Source organism: Peromyscus leucopus, chromosome X, assembly GCF_004664715.2.
Source record: "Peromyscus leucopus breed LL Stock chromosome X, UCI_PerLeu_2.1, whole genome shotgun sequence".
NCBI lineage: Eukaryota > Metazoa > Chordata > Mammalia > Rodentia > Cricetidae > Peromyscus > Peromyscus leucopus.
In genome coordinates, this window is record NC_051083.1 from 103008049 (window position 1) to 103035914 (window position 27866).

General features: G+C 40.6%; 1 protein-coding gene across 3 annotated transcripts in view; it reads left to right on the plus strand.

Moving 5' to 3' along the window:
• Positions 1 to 27866, plus strand: part of Dock11 (dedicator of cytokinesis 11) — a 183969-nt gene that overhangs the window by 55975 nt on the left and 100128 nt on the right. For all 3 annotated transcript variants that reach the window (XM_037199256.1, XM_037199255.1, XM_028887297.2), the window contains exons 5-13: positions 218 to 287; positions 902 to 997; positions 13626 to 13760; positions 16276 to 16453; positions 16832 to 16911; positions 18039 to 18122; positions 22482 to 22622; positions 23789 to 24001; positions 27638 to 27760. In XM_037199256.1, coding sequence (XP_037055151.1) covers positions 218 to 287; positions 902 to 997; positions 13626 to 13760; positions 16276 to 16453; positions 16832 to 16911; positions 18039 to 18122; positions 22482 to 22622; positions 23789 to 24001; positions 27638 to 27760 — 1120 coding nt within the window. The remainder of the gene's footprint in view (positions 1 to 217; positions 288 to 901; positions 998 to 13625; positions 13761 to 16275; positions 16454 to 16831; positions 16912 to 18038; positions 18123 to 22481; positions 22623 to 23788; positions 24002 to 27637; positions 27761 to 27866) is intronic.

Consider the following 27866-nt stretch of genomic DNA (forward strand, 5'->3'; position numbering starts at 1 on the left):
TTCTTGCTTAGCAAAAATCAAACAAGCAAACAGGAGCTCTGCGTGTTTGCTTTGGGGCAGGTCTACGTTTAGGAAGAAGAGAGTACTTTTCCATCTCTTGTCTTGCATTTTCCTGTTTTCCAAAGAGTGAAGTCACCTTTTTTTTAGCTTTTGTTTGTTGTTGTTGGTGGTCATGGATTATGTTCAGTGTCTAAAGTAATTTTCTTCGAATTTTCAGCAAATCTTTGAGACCAGAAAAGATTCCTAATCATGTGTTTGAAATTGATGAAGACTGTGAGAAAGATGAGGTAATGATGGCTTCGCTGTATGCCTTTCTTCAAGGCCACTTCTGCTGAAAGGGTTCCAGAGGGAATTCCTTGAGGAGAGATGCTGGAACAAGTGGTTATGGGTATCTGTGGCCAGCGTTATAACCAATGAGTGTTTTTTAATCGAAGAAAAAGGTTACATTTCCAAGTGAGGTTTAGAAAATCTCCAGTGAAATGGGCAGTGATATGTATATAAATTTGTTCACTTGCCTGTGGGATGGGCGTATAGAGTTACTTCTCTTATGTTGGACATGTGGTATGGTGATTTCATGTGGACTTGCCTGCCTGGTACATCCCTCCTGGGACAGGTGGTCTGGATGTCCGTGACATTTCAAGGTATAGCTTTACTGTTTACATAACAAGAAGACTTTCTTAGGCGGCAACTCAGACACTTCAGCAACTATTGAGTGCCTACTGTGCTTATACTACTGGGCCTTTCATTGTATAGACAGTAATTTCAAATACTTATGGAGACCGCTAACTTTATGTTTAATTAGGAAACGGGAATAGGGCTAGTTCTGTGTGTACTGAGTGCTGATTATTAAATAAATAGTTGGATGACTGCTATTTTACTGATGGCTTTTATTCTATTTCAGGATTCATCTTCTTTATGTTCTCAGAAGGGTGGTGTGATAAAACAAGGTTGGTTGCATAAAGCAAATGTGAACAGCACCATCACAGTAACCATGAAGGTAGGAAATAGTTACTGTATTCTTCCATCATTTGAAGTACATTGACATATATAGTGAATCTGGAGAAATGTTTATTTTCTAATGAACCCTTTTATTATCTTCAAGTTAACATGTAGAATAATAGGTTTCATTATGGCTTTAAAAATACATATGTCACTATATTTTGTTCTCATCTGTTCCCCTACTAAAAAATACCTTTAATGAGAGAATTTTTACAGATGCATGGAATATTAAAACTCTAATCTCAGAACAAATTTAGAAATGTTAACTTTTTAAAGACATGTAATGAAGTTCTTATTGTCGGAATAAGGGATCTTAAGAAGGAAGTTGTCGGTTGAATAAAGAAAATAGCTTTGCAAAAACAGGCATCAGAGGTTCCTATGTAGAAGGGAATTTAATGAATGAATTTGGCGCTTATTGAATACTAGTGCATACTGGGAAACATGGATATCTAAGATGGGGAGTTCCTTGTGTCCAGTAGCTTCATAATTATGTTAGAAACATACCACGTTAACTTCTACATGAAACAGTTCCTTAGGGTGCTCAGAAGAGTCTAGTTAGAAAATGGAGTAGTTTGACAACATAGTGAATTTGGGTAAGGGACTTGTGGGAGACAAAACCAAGAACACTGAAAGGGAAAATGTACCCCAGTGAGCCTTGGATGCCTTTGGGAGGCAGTGGAGAACCATTACAATCCAGAGGAAGAACAAGTGAGCTTTTAAAGATTCTCAGCAGAGAAACCAAACAAATTATTCCATGATACCAAATATAACTGTTCTTTCAGATATTCAATATAAGATCATGTGGCTTGCTGAGGATGATTCACAGTTCCATTAAGTATTGAAGGTCATTCTAGCTTTCAAATAGCCTGAAAGCAGAAACCATGGGTGTCTACCAAAGGAAGACTCAAATTCTATCTTAATTTAATATTTGCTTGCTGCTTCCCTTTAGTGGCTGTGTCCTGTTCTCACTTTCATTTTCCGGCCCCTCAGATAATGAATCCAAGTTGTAGGATGTTTCCTGTGTATCTGTTGTGTCTGAACATGGGATTTTTTTCTCATGTGAGATAGGAAGAGAATCCATTTACTGGAGGCTCAGTGTATGCCAAGCACCATACCCAGTTTATTTTGCATCTCATTTTTATATTCTGCATTTGATCGGCACTGTTATTCTTCTTCTTCTTAGATTACAGATATGGTAATGTGTGGCTGAGCAGAGCTCCCGGGCTGGGGAGACGTCTCAGTGGGGTAAGGTGCTTGCTGTGCAGACATGGGGGCCTGAGTTTAGATCCTCAGTACCCACATAAACAAGAAAGCTGGGAGACACTACATCCGGCTGTAATCACAACACTTGGGGATGCTGAGACAGGTGGAGCATGGGCTTGCAGGCCAGCAAGTCAAGGGAAACAACAAGCTCCAGCTTTCCCGAGAAACCTTGTCTCAGAAAATAGGGTGGAAAATGGTGAAGGAAGACAGTATTGACCGCTAGCTCTGCGTGTGAATGCACAGGGTGAACACACCAGAACAGATGTGTGCATATGTGTGTGCATACCACACATACGCATTTAAAAAAAGAAAAACAGCGCCCCAAGTTTTCAGAAGTAGGATCTGCGCCTATGGAGGTCTCTCCTCTTGGTCCTTGTCGTTAGCCAAGTGCCATAATACAGGCCTATGAGTCATCAGGTTCAGATGCCCACGAGTGGAGGTTGTAACTAAGTGCAGATTGTCGGAAAATGGATCTAGGACTTTACACGCTTAAAAAGATACATGATGGACATACTTATGGGTTTCATGGTAAACTTTCAATGCATGTATAATGCATAATGAACATATGAATAGATTGGTGTAATTGGCACATGCACCAGCCTAAAGATTCATCACTATTGCATGTGTGTGTGCTGTGCGTGTGCGTGTGCATGTGCGTGCGTGTGCGTGTGTGTGTGTGTGTGTGTGTTTATGTATGTGTGTTGAAAACATTTGAAATAATCTTCACTAGCTGTTTTGAAATATATGGCTAATTGTTGCCAGCTGCACTCTGCTGATCTGTAGAAATTATTGCCCTCATCTGACTGTACCCCTGTGTGCTATACATTAAACTCCACCCCTCCCCTAACATTCTCAAAATATTAAACTGTTCTACCTGGACCTTAGGTTTAGCACAACACTAAGCAAGTGTGCTATGTAGAAAGCTAGATCCATAAGACACTGGCAAATTAATATTTACTAAGCAATTCACCACAAGCCTGTTTTAAATGATTTCTCACATACCATTGAACTACATTTTGGCTTTACTGACAAGTTTTCAACTTATTAAGAAGACATTATTTTAGGTAAAAAGATCAGTTTCCTGTAAAAAAAAGTTCATGGTTTATAAACTTCTTTCATAATTTTTAAAATACACATTGATGTGGTAGCAAGACTAACAAATCCCTAAAGAAGTCCTAATCCCTGGAACCTGTAAATGTTTGCTTACGTGACAAAGGGGAATTCAAGCTGCTAATAAGCCAATAGGGAGACCATTTTGATTTATCCAGGCAGGCCCAGAATCAGCACAAAGACCCTGATAGTGTGAAAGAGAGAGGAAGCAGGAAAGGATAGTCAGAGGAAGAGATGTGAGCAGAGGCAGGGTCAAGGGGAGATGCCATGTGGCTAACTTTGAAGATGAAGAAAGGCATCACAAGCCCAAAGACAATTGGGCATCCTCTTGAAGGTAAAGAGAAGGCAAGAGAGTGGAAATGGACCCTCCCCTACATAGAGACCAGTCAGACTTCCACCCTCCAGAACTGTAACGTAATAAATCTGTGTTGTTTCTAGCCATCACGTTTGAAGTAATTTATTATAGCACTAGCAAACTAATACAGTCAGCCAAAGATTGATTGTTCAGCTTGGCTGTTATCTATCTCTGAGGATGAAAACTCCCACACTTACAGGGGCCATGGAGGAGCCATAAATTCATGGAGTGAATGGTAGGTCTGAGGTAACCTGGTGACCACATGGGCACTTACTGCTTTTTGTCGGCAAACATTGCCCTGTTTGAGCTAGGTTCTTTGCATTTTGTCTTTTTATTCCATCTGCTTATATCTTCACCTCTCTCTCTCTCTTCTCTCTCTCTCTCTCTCTCTCTCTCTCTCTCTCCTCTCTCTCTCTCTCCTCCCTCCCTCCCTCCCCCCTTCCTCTGTCTTTCCCTTCCTCTCTCTTCCCTCCTGTGATCTCTCCCCCTCCTCTCTCCATGGAATACAATTCTCATCTAATTCTTCTCCTTCTGTCTGTTATTTTTGAGATATGGTCCATGTATCCCAAACTAGCCTCAAACTTGCTGTGTAGCTGAGGATGAACTTGAATTTCTGGTCCTCCTGCCTCAACCTCCAGGGATGGAACCCAGGTATTTGAAATTTTTTTTTGTTTTGTTTTGTTTTTTGAGACAGGGTTTCTCTGTGAAACAGTCCTCGCTGTTCTGGAACTCCTTGTAGCTCAGGCTGGCCTCAAACTCACAGAGATCCACCTGCCTCTGCCTCCCGAGTGCTGGGATTAAAGGCATGCGCCACCACCATGGAATTTTGCAAGTTAAGCATATGTCCTGTACTCTTTGCCTTCACCTCTTAGGCCAAAGCAGTGCCATTGTACTTGGGGATCTGCCAAACCTAGAACGGGCATGAGAGGAAGTATCAGCCAGAACTTTCTGAGAGATTTTGCCAATGTTTCTCCATCCTGTATAGACTAAAGTATTTTCATGATTGTCCTATTGTGCACTTCAGCATTCATGCATGGTCTTGGTTGCACCTGGAGTGTTTACTCTTATAGTTTTACTCTGCTCGCTTCCTCTGTGAACAGAGGGGCTATGAGCGTGTGTAGCAAAGGATTGGAAATGGGAGTGGTCTTGAAGTTGCTAAATCGGGGGTCCTGTCCTGTGAAGCAAGGCATACTGAGGACGTAGACCTTGCAACCTTAGGTGCGCTGTCTCAGGGTGGGGAGCAGTTCTTCTGAAGTTTGCATTGGTGCAGGCATAATAAGATGCTGAGTGCGCATGGGTCAGGTGAGCAGCCAGCCTAGCTAGCTCTTTGGAGTAGTAGACAGAGGCATAAGTAAAGCCAAAGGGTGACAGGATTAGAGGTGTGCTGGAAGGACATTTTCTGTTAGTTTCTAATATGTGAATCTTCAAAATAAAGACCATTACTCAATCTCATAAGCAAATGGAAAGATGATTCAGGTGTGCTATATCTGAGTGATGTTCCCTGCACTCGAGGCAGGTTTCTTCTCCTGGGTGCAGCTGGAGGTCCCTGCCTGATGGGGCCTCCTCCTGCACTGGTGGGAAGCAGTGGGAGCTTTAGCAAGCAGCTCCACAGGGCCCGAGCTCCACAGCTGACCCCAGAGAATCTTTCTTATCGTCAAATTCGTGCTTCTGAGAGGCTTTGCTAACTCCCAGCAGCCAGGAAGCTTCCTCAGAAGGGGGTAGGTATTAATCATGACTCATTGGCAAATAACAGCCCACAGAAGCCAAGCTTCTTTCTCCGTATTTTTATTCGAGTCTCTGTGATGGGCCATGCCTCAACACTAGCCAAGTTATGTATTCAAAAGTTCTTTTAAAATTCATTTTAAAACATACAAACCCAAAAATTTGCTAATTAAAAAAAAAATTTCCGTTGGAGTAGCTGGGCCTGGTGGCACAGGCTTGTAATCCCAGTACTCATAAGACAGCAGCAGGCAGGAAGAGTTAAGTCAGGCCAGCCTAGCCATATAGTGAAATGGTGTCTCAGACAACCAACCCAAGAACACTGTTGTAGAAGCTCTCCTTTAAGATGTTTGAAATTATGTCCAGTAACTGCAGCTTTTTTTTTTTTTTTTTTTTTTTTTGATAAACAAGTCTGAGACTTTCTCCTAGACCTTTGAATTGTTAGGAGTAAGAGAATCAAAGAGCAAGGAAATAAAAAGCTAGAATCACGACTGAGGGTGTAAAAGTCAAATAAAAAAGGATCAGAAATCGCTCAGCATCGTCCAGTTGATTTACAAAAGGAACCAGAAGACTGTTAATTTATGTGATCATTTGAGCAAGCAACCATGCATCTTAATGCAATATCGGCAGCACAGCCAATGCAATTTCTGCCTGGACTACTTCCAAAAAGTAAGCCCACTCTGGTGCCTGCCAGAACTCTGCCAGGGCATTCAGGTTGATAGTGATGGACTCCACAGGAAAGAAGGGCTAGCACATGGACTACACTGAGTTCTTGATGCTGGAATAAAGATTATATTTTCCCCAGTGTACTGCACCCTCTAGCCCGGAACAGTTAAGTTATAGTCAGTACCGTGACATTGACTGCAATAGTCATTATCTTCCCCAAAGTGCTTTCTGGGTAACCTCATTATCTACCAACAAAGTATCACTGAGACATCCAGGCGGTGGGAGAGCTGCTAATGATATATGTAACTTCACAGAGAGACACAGTCAGTCACTCCACAGAGTCACAGTGCCCAAGCACTTCCTCTCCCTGAAGAGGATGCTGGCCTCATGCAGCTCTTGCAAAGGCGCTGATTGTTGTCTGGGCACAGTGACTGTTTTTTATCCAGCACTTGTAAATTGCCTTGTTGTCAGCGGTCATGTTAAGACAGGACAAGCTTTATTACAGTGAGCCACTTCCTCAATTCGTGCTTTCTGGTTAGTGAGAACCCATCCCGTAACCCCATTCCAATTCCCGGAAAAGGACCGGAGAGAAGCTGAAGGTAATCATGGAGAATACAGGATCACTTAGGCAGAGCCCGTAGTCCTAAGAGTAGCCTATTCGGTTGCGCTCTTCCCTGAGTAGCTGCTGGAGACATCTGCTTTATTCAGCTTGTCCTCTTTCACTGAGAAAAATTACTGTGAAGTAGATAGCTGTGCTATCGGGCATGACCTTCCCCTGGTGTTTAGAACTATTTTTCCTAAGGAATATAATGATATATGGAATAAGGAAAATTTGATCTTGAGGGTGGTTTTTAGTTTAAAAGAGTTGCACATTCTTGGCTAACCCTTGGGACACCCACCTTTGTGCATCTTCTTGGCTCAGTTTGATCGCATTCCTCAGGCTCTCTACTCCCCATTTGCAGCAATTAAATGTTGAAGTGCCTTGCTGTGCTATCGGGGTTGCAAGTTCAGCTGCTTGATGTATGACTCACTTCTGGTGCCCTTTCTTTCGTTTTCTTTCCCCCCACAAAAAGAGAGCCATTTGTTATACATCCAGAGTCCAAAAGTCCTTATTACTCTTTGACTGTTAAAGGAGCATTTTCCTCTTGATAGGGGGAGAACAGCAAATCAAAAGAGGATTTCATCCAAGAAAGCACATACAATATGAAAGTAATTGCCTGGAGTTCAAGGTCACTGTGTGTATTGGAACAAGAGGAGGATAAGATCTATTATTTTGATTTTTTTCTCCAGTTGTATGCGCCCACCCACTAGACTGCATCTTACAATAAATAATATGGATTAATACTTGTTTATCATAGGCAGGGGGTTCTCACTAATTTGTTTTTCTGTCTTGTTTCCCCTCATTTGGTGACTGCTGCTCAAAACTTACTTATTAGGTGCTTCCTATATGCCAGACACTCCTAAGATCATCAAATCCATCGCCAAATATACAATGGATACCTTATTAGTACATGAAATTAGTATTCTGGTAGGTAGACAGAAGTATCACATGTGCCCCTGAGGGCTTAGTACCTCTTTGGATATGTGAGACACACAATAAAAATAATTGTTTAGGCTGTGGTGGCACACACCTTTAATCCCAGCACTTGGGAGGCAGAGGCAGGTGGATCTCTGTGAGTTTGAGGCCAGCCTGGTCTACAGAGTGAGATCGAGGACAGGCACCAAAACTACACAGAGAAAGCCTGTCTCAAAAAATAATGAAAATAATTAGTTAATGGTTATCCAGATACCAACTATATGAACATGGGGTCTGAGATGGCCAGGCCTTGAAGAAGGGGGACCCAAGAGAGAATATGGGTGTGGTCGCAGTATATAGAGAGCACATATTAGAGGAGGTCTGATAGCCATTCTAGGGTAAGTTGATTTGCTCCCCAGTATCCTTCTGTGCCACAATTTCTCTTTTGTGATATGGTAATGAGGATGGTGGGCACTGTACAGAGTTGTGTACGTGAGCAAAGCACTTAGTCAGGGACCATAAGACAGGAAGCATGCCAGTCAGTATTATTTTATATCAGGAGAATTATGAGAGGTCAGGCAAGAAACGTGATACCATCAAAAGTTTAAGCAAGAAAAAAGTTGGATATGCTGGCTCTTGCTTGTAGCCCAGAACTTGGGGATTGGAGCAGGAATATCACCTTGAGATTAAGGCCAGTCTGGGCTGTAGAGTAGACCCTGTCTCAAAAAAAAAAAAAAAAGATAGAGAAGGAGGAAGAAGAAACAGGAGGGAAGGACAGAAGGAAGTTGAGCAAGGCCATCTTTGTTGAAATATGTCTGAGATGCAATGGTGAGGGAGGGTTGTAGCTACCCTCTTTTATGGTTTGCTTCAAATTGGTTAAAAAATTTCCAGTGCTCAGCTATGATAGAATTATTCAAGAAAAGTGGACTTGATTCCCCCGCCCCATAGTGTAGAATTATGAAGTCTATTAAAACATGATAGGAGTATAAAATGATACGGAGAGAGATAATGATAGGTTGCCAGCTTCTGGAGGGGTTCTCCAGAAAAACCAAATTCTTGCCATTCTAGTATAATTAAGTATAAGTCAGTTTTTTTTTTTAAGTAAAGTCTTGGGGTTTTCTTCCCTACTGTTTTTTCCTTGTTTGCTTAGAACAGTTCTGAGACTCATCGTGGCTCTTGCTACCCCCTTTCCTTTGAGGCAAGAGTTTCATAATACAGCCCCAGGCTGGTCCTGAGTTTGTAGTCCTCCCATCTCTGTCTCAGGATCCTGCTTCCTCCTGTTCAGTGCTGCTTAGTTTAACACTTCAGTTAAGCAGATCCACCTGCCTCATTTCTGTATTGCTGCTGGCCCTCCTGTCCTGTCCCTTAGCCTTTAGAGCATCCGTCTTAGGACTTCTGGTTCTTATATTGTAGAGGATGTATCCACACTCTAGGTGACACAACGTAGCCAGACACCCTTGTGGTTTGTTATTTACGATGATAAAAGGTTTTCCTAATTGGAAGGCAGGGTACTAGGTACACTACCGTTCCTGCTTGTCTTCTGTTGTTGTGTTTACTCTTTGACTCTTTTGGGGCCCCACCACCCAGCTCCCAAATAAATCCATACACGGAGACTTATTCTTTCTTATGAATGCCCGGCCTTAGCATGGCTTGTTTCTAGCCAACTTTTCTTAACTTAAATGATCCCATCTATCTTTTGCCTCTGGGCTTTTCCCTTTCTCTATTCTTTATTTCTTTTCTTTACTTCTTTCACAATAGCTTGCTATGTAGCTGGGTGGCTGGTCCCTGATGTCCTCCTCCTTCTCTCATTTATTTTTTTCCTCCCAGATTTATCCTCCTGTTTATTCTCTCTGCCTGCCAGCCCTGCCTATCCTTTCTTCTGCCTTGCTATTGGCTGTTCAGCTCTTCATTAGACCAATCAGGTGTTTTAGACAGGCAAAGTAACAGCTTCACAGAGTTAAACAAGTGCAGCATAAAAGAATGCAACACATCTTTGCATCATTAAACAAATGTTCACAGCATAAACAAATGTAACACATCTTAAAATAATATTACAACAGTCTTCCATCTTTTATGCAACTAAGTGACAAATGACCTTTGTGCTTGGTCCAGAAGAGGTCCAAAAGGTTACTGTCCCAACATCTCAGGGCCTTAAGACTTGACATGACCTGATTCCTGATAATCAGCTCTTCCAGCTTGCTGTCTGGCTTAATCTCCTGAAAAGACTACTCTTAATGAGAAAAATGCTTCTCATTAAGTAAGATGGAGAATTGTCATCTGTGCTCACTGTCTAAGACAAATAATAAAGGCAAGGAGGAAGTGAAGGATTTTGTATTACAGAGAAATACCATTCTATTGAATGAAACCATTGATATGTTAGAGGATGAATTATTCATTTTTTTCCTTTTGAAAAACTTTAATGAGTTATAAAGCATATTTTGGACTCAAATCAATAGCTTACCTTAATAGTCTAGAAAGAAACAGTAAATTTTAAAGAAGAGATAGATGAAGTAGATTTACATAGGGTTCACACTGCAGAAGAATGCTCCAATGTTTAGAGTTACAGAAAACCAGTCCAAGGAGATGAGGCTCAAGTACAGTCCTGAAAGAAGGCAGGGGGAATTGTGTGGCTATTTAGGCAAGAGGATCCCAAGCTAAAGGCAGGAAGAGAAAAGACTTAAAGGAGTTCCTTTGGGCTTCTTCAGTATTGCATGCAAACCAATGTGAGTAGTGTGATTCGATACACAGGGGCAGACTCGGGAGATGGCATGAGGAGCTGCATGGGATCCCTCAGAACCAATGTACAAAGGCCAGTGCTGCATGCAGTCCTTGTAATCCCAGCATCCAGAAGGCAGAGAGATAGGAGGATCATGCTACTTGCTGGTCAGCCAATCCAGCCAACTCTGGGAGAGTCAGGTTCACTGAGAGACCCTGTCTCAAAAAATAAGATGGAGAGCAATTGAAAACACACACACACACACACACACACACACACACACACACACACACACACACACACACTAACCTGAGGTCATATGCATCATGGTCTAAGCTATCTGTAACCCCAGTTCCAGGAGATCTGATGCCCTCTGTTAGCCCCTGTGCGCGCTAGGCATGCAAGTGGTGCACATACATACATGGAGGCAAAACACCCATACACATAAAAAATAATTTTAAAAATTATTAAAAAAAAAAAAAAACAGATATAGCCGGGTGGTGGTGGCGCACGCCTTTAATCCCAGCACTTGGGAGGCAGAGGCAGGCGTATCTCTGTGAGTTCGAGGCCAGCCTGGGCTACCAAGTGAGTTCCAGGAAAGGCGCAAAGCTACACAGAGAAACCCTGTCTCGAAAAACCAAAAAAAAAAAAAAACAAAAAAATAAATAAATAAATAAAAAAAAAACAGATACATCACTGAAATTTAGAATGAGAAGAGATCATAACCTCTCCTGCTCTGTTGTTCATTCACAATTTCTACACATGGGTGACTTAAAAATAATTCCTAAGCCACACATTGTCACACCCATGTAGTCACAGCTACTCTGGTATCTGAGGCAAGAGGATCAATTGAACCAGGAATAAAAGGTCATCCTGAGCAATGCAGTGGGACCTCCATTTCAAAAAAGAGCAAACAAAATAATTCTTTGCTGTGCAAACAGTGTGCTTCTAATATATAGGCTGTCTCGTGTAAATGTGTGTGTGTGTGTATGTGTGTGTGTGTGTGTGTGTGTGTGTGTGTGTGTGTGTGTGTGTGTAAGTAATTGTCAGCCTAGGAAAGCTAATGTATAACTTGTCCAGTGAACATTTAATGTGTGGGCCATCTCACATTGAGGTGTTTGTGTGTGTGTGTATATGTGTGTGGTGGCTGTCAGCCTAGGACAGCTAATGTATAACTTGTTCATGTTCAGTAAAATAGTTTGTAGAGTCTGACAAATGATCTCCCAGATCACCTAGTCTGGTCCAGTCAGGTTACAAGTGAGGGGACTTAAAGAAGCAGCCTCCAGGACAATGTCACAGGGAATCCTGGATGTGAGGGTCAAGAGCCTCAGCCTTTGAGACATCTGCTCCTTCCAAGTGCTCTTTTACGAAAATGCTCTCTCAGAGCTGTGAACTTCCTACGGTGTCACTACGAGGTGTAATTGCTATGTTACGGGGGGGGGGGGGGATGATTTCCTATAATTTCACATCCTTTCACTAATCTTGGAAGTGGTGACGGCTGCAGAATGTCTTTGCTTGGTGAGACAGCTGTATTCGACAGCATTTGTGCACACTGTAATTTGACTCCAGGCCACACATGTTTTGCTCTGTCTTTCTTTCTCTATCCTCTCTTTGTGGTTGACTTGTGGGTTTTGCCAGCAGATTCGGCCAGCTGCATCCCTGAATCTATACACTTTCAGCTTTAGATTTGCTCACAATTGCAAGGTTTTTAAATCATATTCTTTTTGCCTAGAAGATGTTTTTTCTCATGTAATTAATGTCATAACTTTTGAAAAAGTCATAATTATACAAAGTCTCAATGCTCAGTAAATTACTCATTTAAAATAAGCTCGGTATATAATTTTAGTTTTTGTTTTTTTTTTTTTTTTGGTTCCATTATTTTATTAAGAGATGTGAACCATTGTCATGAAAAATACATAAATGTAAATAACATCATCACCAATTTTGTTGTTTGTTTTTGAGACAGAATGTCATATAACCCAGACTGACCTGGAACTCACTGTATAGCCAAGGAAGGCTTTAAATCCTGATCTTTCTGCCTTCTGAGTACTGGGATTACAGGCATGTGCCAACATGCCTAGATATAGTAATCATTTTGTTTAACATTTTTCTTCCATATTAATATAGATTCCTTTTTATAAATACAAATGTGTGTTAATTAAATATGTATTATATGCATTACATTATATTACAATGGTATAATTATGTTATTATAACTATACACATTAAATATGTATTCATATCTGTGAAATACATGAGTTACCTCCAATCTGAAAAATCCCAAATTCACTGACTTCAGATTTTCAGTTTAAGAATGTAATTTAAAATGCTTCTCTGGCCCCAGGCACTTTAGTTAAAGGCTACTCCATTTGCGTATAAATATAAAAAGACATAAATGCACTTACAAGCACACTCTATTTCTGTGTCTCAGTAAAGTAACATATAGTTGAGGCACTAAAAAACTAGCTGGTATCTTCTGCTTGCTCTCACTTCTGCTGATACCATATAGCCTGTATGGCTACTACCTGAAATAGAAGCTGTAGCATTTATCAGTCTGACTTGGCGAGGGCTCCTCATACTAGTACATTTTTGTATTCATTCACAAATAGATGATACTTAAACAAGTCCAAAATGTTTGTAAGCATTATTGTTATTTTACTGTTTTTTTTCTAAAATGAAATACCCATAACACATCTGTCTAATTTTACTTGTTCATGCTACAGAGAAATAGATTGTTGGTGTTTCGAGATGCTTTGCCAGAAGTTTTAAGTAGTTGGTATGAATGATTGGGTCACATAATGCTCTTTTCATGATTAAAGTCCTTTAAATATCAGATCATAGATCATATTGATTGTCAGATGGCTGGTTGTAAATCGAAGCTTAAATCTTAAACAGCTTTTGTGAGTAAGCGAGTATTTCCTCAGTAATCACTTGGAGTCTGTTTTTCTGTGTCTGCTACCATTCTCATTCTGAAGCGGTTTTAGACCCACCATCCTGAGAAGTTATGACTGGAGTAAGTTTTACTTCCCCTCTGACAAATGCTTGACACAGCCTATAGTTTCTGACCCATTGGAAAAAAAAAAGCGTGGAAACATCCAAGTGTTTGTAATCTCCTTTGCTCATTGTGCTCTATGGGAATGTTTTCAGGGAGAACAGGAAGGAATTCAGGTAGTTCAGGTATGGTGGCTGGCAAGATGTTTAAGGTTTTTAGTTCAAATAAACAGCTCTTCTGCCCTGAGGCTATGTTACAAGTAGATCTTTGCTGCATTTCTCCTTCTTAGGTGTTCAAGAGACGGTACTTTTACTTGACTCAACTTCCTGATGGTTCATATATCCTCAATTCTTATAAAGATGAGAAAAATTCCAAAGAGTCTAAAGGTTGCATCTACTTGGATGCCTGCATTGACGTTGTTCAGGTAAGGCTATCACAGTAATCATTCTTTCTCTTTCTCCAAGTGGGTTGTTGATGAACTATTAAAAAAATCTAAGCATTTTTTCCCTCTTGGTTGATGGCATCTCCATGCTCCCAAACACCTGTATTTGAAATCTCTAAATCTTCTCAGTATACCACTTCTCAGTATTTAGAAGTTTATCAAATCCTTTGAGTCTGACTCCAAAGTGCTTCTTGATTTGCGTTTTCTTTGAATTTTCCCTGATTTTTTTTTCTAGGTATCCCTTGTATACTGCCTACCTTAGAATTTTGCCAATTTTTTTCAATTTTTTTGACGATTTCTTTTTTTTTATCATTACTTTTTATTATGTTTATTCATGTATGTGGATATGTGCACATGAGTGCAGGTGCCTGTGGAGTCCAGAAGAGGGCATTGGATTCCCCTGGAGTAAATATACCTTGCCTAAAGCAGATGCTGAGAACTGGACTCAGGTCCTCTGTGTAAACAGTAGATACTCCTAAACACAGAGCCATCTTTCTATCCCCAAGTCTTGCCTTCCTAACTCCCAATTTACTGTTTTACTTGAGTCCATCTTCTGAGACATAGAGTGGCTCCTTCACTTGTCTTTTCAAAACCTTTGATTTCCTCCCATGGGATTCAAGGCTCATGGTGATATGCCTTTAACCTATTGTCTAGTTTTATTCCTTTGCATCTCTCTATACATCTCTGTTCTGATCACAACCAGCTGTGTTTTCCATGGAGTTAAGGCAGGTTTGTGGCTTCCCTATTTCTTTTTTATTTCTTTTTGTGATGCTGGGAGTTGAACCTAGGGTTTTGTGTGTACTACACAATATCCCTAGCTCATGTTTTATTTTGACACAAAGCCTTGTTCAGTTACTCTTGCCTTTTAAAACTCAGTTTCAGTTCCCTTTTAACCTTGCATTGCTTTCTGTTTCCTTCCTCACTAGCTTTTCCACTGGTCCAATCCAGCCCTGTGTCCTCCGATCTACCCCGGGCTGTTTCCTTTATCAAAATCACACATTAAATTGTGTTTTCTTCCTTTTGGGGGGTTGGATTGCAAAGACCCTGTCTCACTCATTCCTGTAACTCCTATAATAATTAACAAGGCTGTGCACACCTTAGGGAGTTAGCAAGTGTTTATTGATTTGGATTACTGGAGACAGACAAAGGTCAGGTGGAAATGAGAAGGCAGAGAAATTATTGAATGGTAAGTCTGGGAGAGGGACATTGTTACGTGCTGCGGCACGGCACTGTGATTCAAATAACATTGAGCTAATGAAGAGGCAGGGGGACTGGTTCAATAATTTCAATTTATTTGGATATTTTCAAAACTGTAATGTCAGATTAATAATATCTGCCACACTCTGTCCAATAAGATTGCCATGAGGTTCAAATAAAAAATTTTAAAACTAGCCATCTATGTAAATTCAACATGCTTTTTATTTGGTTCGGTTTTGTGTGCACAGAGCTGAGCCTTGAACTTCATGTCCTAAGTATACCTGGCAAGGGCTCTACCTCTGAGCATCAGCCCCAGCCCAAGGTGCTTTTGAAAATAAATGATAATCGCATCTTTTAATTTGACTGGAAGCAAAGAAAGGCACACAAGATTGCTGGAGTTTTTCAATCAGCCCTCTTCCAGTGACCTTTCTTCGTAGTTCTCCCACAGTCATCTATTTCTGATTCCCCCTCCCTGGTGTTTTCAAATGCATAAATCTTTACGGCTTGCTACACTGCTGTGATTTCACCCTTTTCTATTCTTTGAAGACAAAAAGGAGGAACTTCGATGATTTCTTCTTAAATAATGACCATGCAGTGGAGAATTATTGATTTATGAGCCTTTCTTGAAATGCTTGCCGAGGCACTGATTTGTGCTAAGGCACAAAAGAGGGGGTAATTTCTTTTGTCACGACAGAGAAGGTGGTAAAAAGTGTTATTAGGATTTGAAGCCAGAAAAGGGTTTTTCTTTTCCTTCTATTCTAATATTCAGTGTGGGCCACTTCATATATTCTGTTGAGAGTCACAATTTGATGTAAAACAGTTATGGCCTTCTTTTACCCTAGTGGTACTATTTGATACTGTGCATGTTGAAGTGAATCACATATCTGTGTTAATGAGGAAATATAAAGGAGTATTGTATTTGTTTCAGGTCACATTTTAGCTTGCTTCTAACATCTAGTTTTGAAAAGTGTAAGTAAAGCAAGGAAAATTTGTGAATGAAGATAGCAAAATATGTCCTTGTTTTAATGGTGGTGGTTTGGTTTTCTTAATGTGAAGGGTCCCAAAGGCCTTCAATGATTTATGCCCACTTTTTCCTTACTCCATTTTGCTCAGTCCTGGGAGGAGGACCGAAGATATCTATACCTATATCTATACCTCATTGAAAGGAGCAATGATTTTGTGGAAGTGTTGGTGTACATATAGACTGAACTGAGGTAAAAATAAATAAATGAATGCAATTAATGTTAAAAAGGGCGGCTAATCTAATTGAACAGGTGTTTTCCTTTTTCCCCTTCTCTAGTGCCCCAAAATGCGCCGTCATGCTTTTGAACTCAAGATGTTAGATAAGTATAGCCATTATCTGGCGGCTGAAACTGAGCAGGAAATGGAGGAATGGTTGATAACGTTGAAAAAGATTATTCAGATCAATACTGACAGCTTAGTGCAAGAGAAAAAGGAGACAGTCGAAGCAGTACAAGGTAAGAGTTTTGAAATGATTCATTCTTGAGAGTAAGCGCCTCATCTTTAATCCACGGGAATGTCCTTTGTGCTCGATGAAGATACAACCTTAACAACAAAGGCCAACCTGCTTCTTCACGAAGAGTGACTACAGGCTAGGCTTTTAAACGTGTTGGTACTGCATGGTACCTGACACTTAAAAAGCAACCACGCTGAAATGGATAAGAAAGTCGTGGCAGATTTTCAAAAGGCCGTAAAAGTTTCCCCTGTGCTTTCATAATCACAATTCTTGGCCATAAATCTCGTAGAAGAGGATGGGGTGGGGGAGAGGATAGTTCTCTTAGGTGATTAGTAATGGTCTGTATGGTCTGGAACATCTGCTTTTAATGAATTTGCAGATGATGAAACTAGCAGCCAAGGGAAAGCCGAGAACATCATGGCCAGTTTGGAAAGGAGCATGCATCCGGAACTGATGAAGGTATCTCTTATGGCAGCTTATCTTCCACTGACATAATGCAGGGCAAGCTAGTAAGGTTTTAGTGCTGGATTACATTTGGAAATGTCATTTTCAAGTTCAGCACCTCACCAAACTGATTAAACAGGTAGAAAAAAAAAAGGTACATTCCAGAGATGGACTTGGTAACCTACTCTCAGCATGGAGACACCACACAAATAGACAAACTTCTAAACTTTTGTAACCTTACTAATTTTATCTATTTTTATTCAATTTGATTGATATATATCATTAAATAAATACTTTCAATGGACTAATGCAAATGGTATTCAGTCCAACGACACATGCTAATTTCTTTTGTAAATTACGTTAATAATTTACTCAGATAAAGACTTTGGTGAGCAGATATTGTTTGTGTTATTTATCCTTCTTTGTGGAGTTTGAAATGAACGAATTTTGAAAGTAGACACTTATTAGCATGTGTATCTTAGTAGAATGTATATTCCCTCTGTGCTCTATGTTATAATTACTTAGAAGTTATAAGTTTATTCATTTCCATCTTTGCTGAGCCTACTTACATTTTATGTTATTCATTTCCTTGGACTAATTATACAAACTTAGTCCTGATTTTCTGTTTTAAATTCACCCCTCTTAAAATTTAAAAACATCTTTAAAATATCACAACCTACTCATGACCCCATGGTCTGTGCTTTCTATGATTTTGTGGATTTTAGTTGAATCCTTTTTGTGTTTTTCAGTCGTGCTAGATGTGTGGTCATTATCTTCCCTAAGACAATAGAATTGTATATAACTCTCGACTAGCACTATGGAGATGTCAAATATGGCATTGTTCTCTTTTATTTCTTGTTTGCATCCCAAGACTTTTGGATTTTTTATAAAGAGCACAAAATGTAGAATATTTTAGACATTATGGAAATGTATATGAATCAGATATATAGCTTATTATTAGTCTCAGTGATGGTGACTCCCCAGCCAATCAAGGATTTTTAAGCCATATTACATACATGGAAGCAAAGAATAGCACATTGTGTCACTGATCTGTATAAACGATAGAATTAACTTAAATAATAAATAAAATTTAGTATTCTTTTGAAGGAACTACAGCAATGTTACATATTTTTAAATTCTAGTATGGCAGAGAAACAGAACAGCTGAACAAACTCAGTAGAGGAGATGGAAGACAGAATCTCTTTTCTTTCGACTCGGAGGTTCAGGTATTGATGTATTTCTAATTCAAATAATCATCAGTGAACAGGAGGTGGGTGGCTCACACCTTTAATCCCAGTACTTGGAGGCAGAGGCTGGTGGATATTTGTGAGTTCATGGCTAGCCTGGTCTACAGAGTGAGTTCCAGGACAGCCAGGGCTACACAGAGAAACCCTGTCTCAAAAAACAAAACAACTCCTTCCCCCAGCAACAGCAACAACAAAAAACCATTAGTGAAATATTGAAATCCTTGATTTTTGTTCAGCAATAGGGGTAGCAGATTGTTTTAGAATCGCTTTACTTACTTTGAACATGTGTTCTAACTGACTCCTCATTCAAGAGGACTGTTAATAGCATGGGACAGAATGTGTATATCTTTTTTCAGTCCCTTAGATCCTTTTGTCTTGCTGCTCACCATGGATAATTTAAATAATGCCTAAAGATGATTTCAGTGTTCTCTGAATCCATTACGTACAGCTGTGATCTAGTGGCAATGAACATCTGTAATACAAAGAGAACTGAATTTAATGAAATACGGATTTTCTCTATTTGATGTTGGCATGTAGAACAGGAAAAGTATATAGTATATGACTATTTGGATAGTTTTCCTAACTAAGAATATTTCACAAAATTATTTGGGGGAGTGAATTTTTGTTTTCTTTCCCCCTTTTCTATATGAAACTTTAAAAAACATATTATTATTATTATTATTATTATTATTATTATTTGTGTGTGTGTGTGTCTGTGTGTGTGTGTGTGTGTGTGTGAGAGAGAGAGAGAGAGAGAGAGAGAGAGAGAGAGAGAGAGAGAGAGAGAGAGAGAGAGAGATTTGTGTAGGCAGATATGCTATGGTACATATGTGGAAGTCAAAAGATAACTTTGTGGAGTCAGTTAGCCCTTAATGGGTGCTGGAGATTGAACTTAGGTTGTCTGGCTTGGATGGTAGTGCCTTTACCCACGGAACCATCTTGATTTTGTTTTATTATTTATTCATGTATTCATTCATTCATTCATTTATTCATTTATTTATTTGTTTTTTCGAGACATGGTTTCTCTGTGTAGCTTTGCACCTTTCCTGGAACTCACTTGGTAGCCCAGGCTGGCCTTAAACTCACAGAGATCCGCCTGGCTCTGCCTCCCGAGTGCTGGGATTAAAGATGTGCTCCACCACCACCTGGCTTGGTTTTGTTTTAAGTAAAGTATTACACTAGCATAGTAGTTTTTAGTCCAGTAAAAGTATAAAATAATTTGAGGAAAACTGATTTTGTTATTTCTTTTTTCTTTATGCTTCATAGAGCTCTCTAATTGACTTTTAAATGTGGCTTGAAATTGAAAAAGTGTGTATGTATGATGGATACATTAATAAAATTACCATGTAAAACTGATACTGTGTGGTGTGCATGTGTGGCATATGAGTGTGTCCAAGGGAGGGAATGTGTGAACCTTTCTGTGCACCCATGGAGGCCAGAGTTTGACTTGGAGCGTTTTCCCTAACTTATATTTTGAAAAGGATCTCTCACTGAACCTGGGGCTCACTGTTGTAGCCAGACTGGCCAGCAAGCCCCTGGCCCCCACCTGTCTCCTGTCTCCATGCTCCCCTCCAGCTCTGGGCTTAGAGATGTAGAGTGCTGTGGCAGGCTTTGTGTGTGGATAGCTAGACTCCCAACGCAGGTCCTCATGTGTGCACAGTAGGCGCTTTACCCAGCAATCCTAGCCCTAGCAAATTGAAGAAAAACAAAACATTTGCTGTTTCCTCATAGCAGTTTTATATATTGTTTTAATGTCAGTTATGAGATAGATAGATAGATAGATACATACATACATACATACATACATATATGCTGGTGAGATGGTCCAGTTGGTAAAGGTGCTTGCTACCAAGCCTGAGGACTTAAATTCCTGAAACCTACTTAAAAGTGGAAGAAGAGAATCAACTCCAGAAAACTGTCCTCTGACCTTCACGCATGTGCTATCGTGTACACACACAGATACACACACACACACACACACACACACACACACACACACACACACACAGACACACACCCACAGACACATAGAAAAAACTAGAATAGCGAGGAGTTTCAGAGATGGCAGCTCTGGGATTCTCCTTCAGAAATGTACTTGTTGCAAGCATGACTGAGCCTTTGATTGCCCTGGGTGACTGGGCTCTAATTGGACATGTCAGGCTCTTTGACTGAGTACAAAGGAGGCAATTGACGGCGGTTGAAACTAAATCCAGTATCTTTAAAAACTTGTGGTGTAGTGTTTTTGTGGTCATGAAACTGAACTGATTCTGTGTTTATCGGTGAGCTCCAATGAGAAAACCCACAGTGGCGATGAATCTTTAAGCACAAAGAATTTGAATTTAATGTTGATTTTGGAAGGGCATCTCACCACAGAGGAATTCATGTTGTGTCAGGTAGAAAAGGTGAAATACTAACCCATAATTTCAACTTCCTCTTTTGCTCACATTTCAACATAGAGAGATAAGATTTTTGTCTGTGACCTTAGGGAACAATAAAGCTAGTTTGACTGAAGGGGTATGAACTGCTGGGGAAGGCCATGTGTCTCAACGTTTGTACTTGGGGGACTTAGAAAGGAAAGGACTGGGGGGCTGGAGGCACTTTGGGCCAGTTACCCCACATTCTGCTGTCTGAGTAAGACAGAAAAGAGAGCAGATAAATGGGCAGAAATTAGACTTCATCTCCGTGGCCATGACTTGCTTCCGTTGGCTCCATAGATAAACATTCAAAAGGGAGCTGCCTAGTCCCACATTTGCATTATTTTGTAGATAAATAGACTCAGAGAGAGAGAGAAAACCATGCATTCAGGTACAAATTTTATGCGCTAGGCCCTTTCAAGAGGAGTTTTGTCGGAGACACAGGCTGGGTCAAAACAGCTGTAATATCTAAGAGTCTTCAGGTCTAACACCTGTCTTGACTTGGGCTGCTTAGGTAACTGAGAACTCTCTTATGTTTCTTGGCTTGACTTTTCCTTATTGGCAGTAGTCTCTGATCAAATTCCTTTTGTGTCACTTCTTGCGTACCGTGCCTATGGTCTTAATGAAAGTATAAGTTGTCTCATAATCTATACTTGGCTTCCTCCTTGCAAAGACAGTGGACAGAGGTACTTAGACTGTGTGAGCCTTGGGAGCTGGGGAGTTTTCTTGAGCTTTCTCTGAGGAGACACAGATGCTGCCCTACTCAGAGGGACCGACTCTCAGTATCTTTTGTTTAAAAGTTGTATTTATCTTGAACTACAAGTCCTTTTAAAGACATACATCTTTGTGGCAGTTCTGGTACATTCCTCAGTTCTGTTAGCAGCTGAGCTCATGTTTACCCCTTCTAGGCAGGCCCCCCTCTCTCTGCCCATCATTTAAATGTAGGTGGTCTCCCTGGGCTCCTTGGCTGTCTCTCACCCTTAGATGCCAATGACCTTCAAATCCTTATCTTCAGCCCAGACCTCCCCTAGTTTTCCAGTCACCCACTAATCACCTCAAACTCAAAACATCCCTAAACGAATCACTCATTTCTATTCACTCCCCCCAACCTATCATTCATGTGTATGCCACAACAGAGTTTTTAACATCCGTGTCTATGTGATCTGCTGTCTGACACCACTGTGTGATTCTTGTAGGCTTTCATACCTATTCCTGTCCCCTGGCCTCCAGAAGGGCTTCTGAAGGAGACAGATTCTACCATCTTTGAGGATATATTTTATAAACAAGAAGAAAACCAAATAAATGCATACTAAAAATGTGAGATAAATCTGAGAAAGGAGGTATAGACTGTCCGTATGCATAATTTTTTACAGGAAGTTGGGGAAATACTTCCCTTCCCAAGTGCCAATTGATGAGAGAGACTTGAAGGAAAGAATGGAGCAAGCCACCCAGCTCCCTGGGGGTAGAGTTCCTTGTAGAGCAGCAAGCACAAAGACCCTGTGGTGACGGACGCACTAGATGCACTAAACAGAAAAAGAACCAAGGAGGGATGTGCGATTTGGAACAGTAAATGAGGGGGAAAGACAAAAATAGTAAAAGACAAGGCCACAAATGTGGGAAATGGGAGGAAAGGGAGTCCTGCTGTATAGGGGAGGGCTTTGTAGGTCAAGGTGTGGATTTCTGATGTGTTCATTGCCTTAGTGACCATTCTCAGCATCTGCCTCCAGGAGCTCCCTGTCAGTACTTGAAAGCTACTGTAAGGGCTCCTGAAACTGGTTGAATGGAAGCATTAGAAGGCTTCAATGGAGACTGGACAGAGCTATTGGACTCTGCTGCCATGTCTACTATACCGATCTGAATCTGTATCAATCAGTGTCACTATGAATCCTGTCTTTTTAGATAACTCAGACTGTCTGTTTTGTAGAGGTTGGACTTTTCAGGAATTGAGCCTGATGTAAAGCCATTTGAAGAAAAGTGTACCAAGCGTTTCCTGGTGAATTGCCATGATTTAACTTTCAACATCTTGGGTCACATTGGAGACAATACAAAAGGACCACCCACAAATGTATGTATGACCTTTCTTTCTACTGCCCTGCATCCAGTAAAGTAAAGAAATACTTTTCTTTCTTTTTTTAATGAGTAAGGACTAATTGGCAGGATGAAAATTCCACTCTTACATACTATGATAAGTTTGACAGGAAGAATTCCATCTCTTTCTTTGGCCAAAATACACATGTGTTCTCATCTTGAGAGGATTCCTGCAAGCTTACCTACTTAGAGTAGCAGATGGAGAAGGTGCTTCCTTTTCAGGAGCAGCACGTCCTCAGAACCTGGAAAAAATATCCCTCACACTGGATTTGACTAAGGAATAGGAATTCTTTTGGAAAATTGGTTCACAGAATGAATTAGTATCCCCAAGCCCTGGTGAGACACAGATGCTATGCAGCCTGCGGGCTCCCTTACTGTTCTATAGAATGGAATTCACTTTTGCTCTGTGTAAATATTAGGAATCATAAATCGAGGTGGTCAGAAATACTTGCCTGTGTAAATGTCAAATCTTCAAAGACACTGTATTTGATGTTCATCTTTGTGTTTTGAGTTGTTTCAGAAATACCAAGTAATGATTGATTCTTTCACAAAGTAGCTAAAATATACCCGAGCACTTTTCTGCCTGTAAAGGGTTAATCTTTATGCCATCTGGCATGAAATTTCTCTTTGTGACCAGCTTTCAAATGCCATCTGTAGGGAGGAATCATGTCTTCCGAATTTGCTGATGGGGCAGAGCGTTGAGTAATTTACTATTGACTGATATTAGCTCTTATGAAATGTATAGTCTAGTACATTGCAATATACCAGACAGAAATTTTTAAAACTGATCTATAAGGTTAGCATTGTTTTAGGAGTCATATCACTAAATGTGTAGAGATTTAAATTTTATCATAGATCAGTTTTTCTTTAGATGAAACTTTTGGATTCTACTCATCTTTTAAAAAATGTGACTTGTAAATTTTTGGGAATTGATAACTTGGGAATTTACACTACACAAAATTAAAATTTGACTAGTTTTCATTTCTGAATGCCTTTCCTTCTCTGCAGAATAACAATAGTGCAATTTTAACTAAATATTGAACTGGGATGGTAACACAATAACTCAAACTTGAAGAAAAAACTCATTTTGCAGTTTATCTCCCAAAGTCTGAATTTTAAAATGTCAGCTGTCTTCCTTCCTAGGTTGAGCCCTTTTTCATCAACCTCGCCTTATTTGATGTAAAGAACAATTGTAAAATTTCAGCCGACTTTCATGTAGACTTGAACCCGCCCTCTGTCCGTGAAATGCTGTGGGGCGCCTCGACTCAACTGGCCAATGAAGGCAGCGCAAAGGGCTATTCACCTGAGTCTCTTGTCCATGGAATTGCCGAGTCACAGTTATGCTACATAAAACAGGTGAGTGTTGAGCGCTAGCTTTTGCAGCACATTCAGAACAAGAAAGAGGAGCATCTTTGCCTTACTTCATAGTGCCAGGCGTTTTTCTTAGGGCATCCCACCTCTTAGAAGATCTGTCCACAGACAGTCTTCTGCTGACTGAGGTTGGCAGGGGGAAATGGAAAGCAGTGAACATGTTAGGAACACATTGGCAGAACCACATCTTTTAGTGGCTCCATGCTATGAAAGTCAGTGGAAACATTTTGTGAAATACAACACAAATATAGAGCCAGACACACACATGTGAACACATGTACACACACTCATTCACACTGGTTTGATCTTCTGGGTGTGGCAGTAGGTGCCACAAATGTTTATTCTCTGAAGAAAAACTGACTCTACATTCTCGTGTCTCTTATAAGTAGGTAGTTCTAATGGAGCATAACAATTCCTTTTGAAAATGGTTCTTGAAAAAGCAAAGGGATGAAACCACAGTGTCCCACCTGTAATGGCTGATGCCAAGCATTGCCTTTACAAAGAGCCTCGCAGTTCCTTGGCATTCCGACCTGTGACTGGAATGGAGGCCACAAAGGACTTTTATAATGCGACAGAAATGAGAGTGTGGCCCAGAGGCAGAGTGGTGAGAGTCACATGAGCAGAGATGCTCAGATAATAAAGAGAATGATTTGTCCCCAGGTAAAATTGTTGTCTTCTGATTACAATATTACATTGTTATGGAAAAAACGTAGTCTAAATGCTATAAAGAAGAAAGTAGAAGTAACCACCCATATGAAATACTCTTTTCATACATTTTTCCAGATGTTTCTGTTGTATATATAAATTCTGGATACTTTTATAAAATTTGTATCATATTCATGATATCTTATACCTGCTCTATGCATTTGTTGTCTTATTTATCCTGTATAGATACTGATATGTGACATTCATGTTAAAGGCTAACATGATATACTGATTTAGTTAGGATATTTGTAATTTTTTTTGTATCATAATGCTACATTGCACACCTGCATACATACATTTTGACACATTTTTTTTCGAGACAGGGTTTCTCTGTGTAGCTTTGCGCCTTTCCTGGATCTCACTCTGTAGACCAGGCTGGCCTCGAACTCACAGAGATCCGCCTGGCTCTGCCTCCTGAATGCTGGGATTAAAGGCGTGCGCCACCACCGCCCGGCTTTGAACACATTTTATAAATTATCTCCTTGATAAGGAGACTATTCGGACTAGTCAACATAGTGAGCTCTGGGTTCAGTTACGGACCCTTCTCCAGGATTTAAAATGGGGAGCCATCGAAGAAGACACCTGATGTCAACATTGGGCTCCTCCATGCACACACATGTGTAGCATACATGCATGGGAACACACACATTTTCACACACCACACACATGCATACACACAATAAATGCCTCTGGACCCTCTTCTCAACCTTCCTGATGGCTCCACGCCTGAATTTGAAATAAGCATTACTTTATGACTTCCTTTGTTCCGTCTCTATGAAACCTTCACTACATTGTCACCGCTTTGAAACATAGAATTTTGGGTATCCTGAATCTTTGTTACCAGGCCATATTTGGCAGACACAATAACAGAATAAACTCTTATCCCCTTAAAAATAATTTAAAAAGTAAAATTTACTAGGCTCAAGGTCCAGTGCTAAGCATACCTTCTGCAAGGGCAGCTTGAATAGTCTGTTAGCCCAGCTTAGAGCTCACGCAGCATGTTTCCTGCAATACCAGAAGCCAAGTTCTGTGACCGTGATATCGTTTGATGGGCCACCCTAGTGGTAACCAGACATCTAATGTACGATATTTCATTTAATCCATACAAGAAGTTTTTGAGATCACTGTCACTCTTAGTGCCATCATTTCATGGGTTAGAAACCCGAGGTGGATGGTGCCAGAATGTGAACCCAGCAGTCTACATCCTCATCCCTATTTGACATAGTTTGTTCCGTGTTTGCTCATGCTTGCTGCTTGGGAGTCGATCGCCCAGACTTTCTCCAGGCTCTTTGACTTGGGAGGGGAGGGGACATTGCTAACCTCTTCAACTGTTTTCTATTGTGTTCTGTCAAACTCAGCAGCTCCAATGTGGAACTAATGAGATGATGTGTCTGAAATGCTTTGAAAACTATAAAGCAATGTATTAACAAACTTGGTAATATACCAAACAGGAAAATAAAACTTGGTAAAGACCCAATGATGGATTATTCTGTTCAGATTCATTTGTTTATCCAATTGAGAGACAAAAACCACTAACAGTAATTAGAGGATTTTTTTTTCATTTGGAAAGACAAAAGATGACGTTGTTATTCCACACACATTCAAAGAAAATGATGTAACTTTGGCTGTGTCCGTATTTGTGCCTTTAAACAGTATAAAGAGACCAGGCAAGTTCTAGAGCCTCTGCTTCTTCCCTTTATATGACAGCACCAAAGCTTTGAATCTTCAGAGTTGTCCATAATATGGTTTAAGGTGTGTGTGTGTGTGTGTGTGTGTGTGTGTGTGTGTGTGTGTGTGTGTGTGTGTTGCCTGTATATGTCCATGAGGGTATATGTATGTACATGTGCATGCAGGTGTGGAGGTCAAAGGTCAATGGTGGTGTCTTCCTCAATCATTCTCTACCTTATTTTTTAAAGAGATTTTAATTTTTTTGTTTTTAATTGAGAGTGTGTTGATGTGTGCCTATATGGACAAATGGGTGTGAGTGTCCATGTAGGTTCCTGGAGCTGGAGATACAGGCATCTGTGAGCCCCGTTCCCAACATGGGTGCTGGGAACTGAACTCTTGGCCCTTGCAAGAAGAGCATGAGCCAACTTTCTACTTAATTATTTTGAATCAGCATCTCTCAGTGAAGCTGGGAACTCTTCTATTCAGCTGGACTGGTTGGCCTGTGAACTCCAGAGATCGACCTATCCCCTCCCCAGCACTGGGGTTTCAGACCTACTCCTGGCTTTACGTGACTGTCAAACTCAGGCGCTCCTGCTCGTGTGGCAAACACTTTACTGCTGGGCCATCTTCTCAGCCCCCGCTGGTGAGATTTTTATATTAGGCAGAGCAGCAGAAGTGTGATCTTCCTTCCTACTTCACCTCGTTCGGTGTGAATTGGGAGTGAACCGCTCAGTCGTTAGAGCTACTTGGGAGACCCGCATTATCTTTAGCACATAGCAGTGAAACCAAACAATGTGTATTGTAGTCACTAGGTCTAAGAACTCAACTTGCAAAACAGCCGAACAGGAGGAGCTTGGCAGCATAGTGGGACGTGTACTTGGGACTGAACACAGGTGACGCGCTAGTAAGAAAACAGGAACGGCATGCATTTGGAAAGCTACATTGGAAGCCGCCAGCATTACCCTCTGGACATGCTGGTACAGGCCTGGGATCTAGTGCTCCAGCATGCAGGTGGCAGGGCCAAGAGGATTGTTTGGAGTTCAAACCTAGCCTGGGCTGTATATAGCTAGACCCTGTCTCAGAAAGTCCCCCAAGTAACAAAATGTTCTTCTACCTATTCCTAGAATCCTGGACATGATCCTATGTTGAATATCAACATTCTGTACTCTCCACACTACAAGATAGCAGTTGCCAAACAGCCATATGTATGTTGCATAAAAATAGCTAACAGAAGTCATTTTTCCCCAGGGAATCTTTTCAGTGACGAATCCACATCCTGAAATTTTTCTAGTTGTGAGAATTGAAAAGGTGCTGCAGGGAAACATCACACACTGTGCGGAACCCTACATCAAAAACTCGGATCCAGTAAAGGTATTGTAAAACACCATTGATGAAGACGCCTGCTTAATAGAGAGCTTAGCTTTTACCAGTATTTCAAATGGCACTGTCTGTGAGAGCTGTACCTCTGTCGACTCCT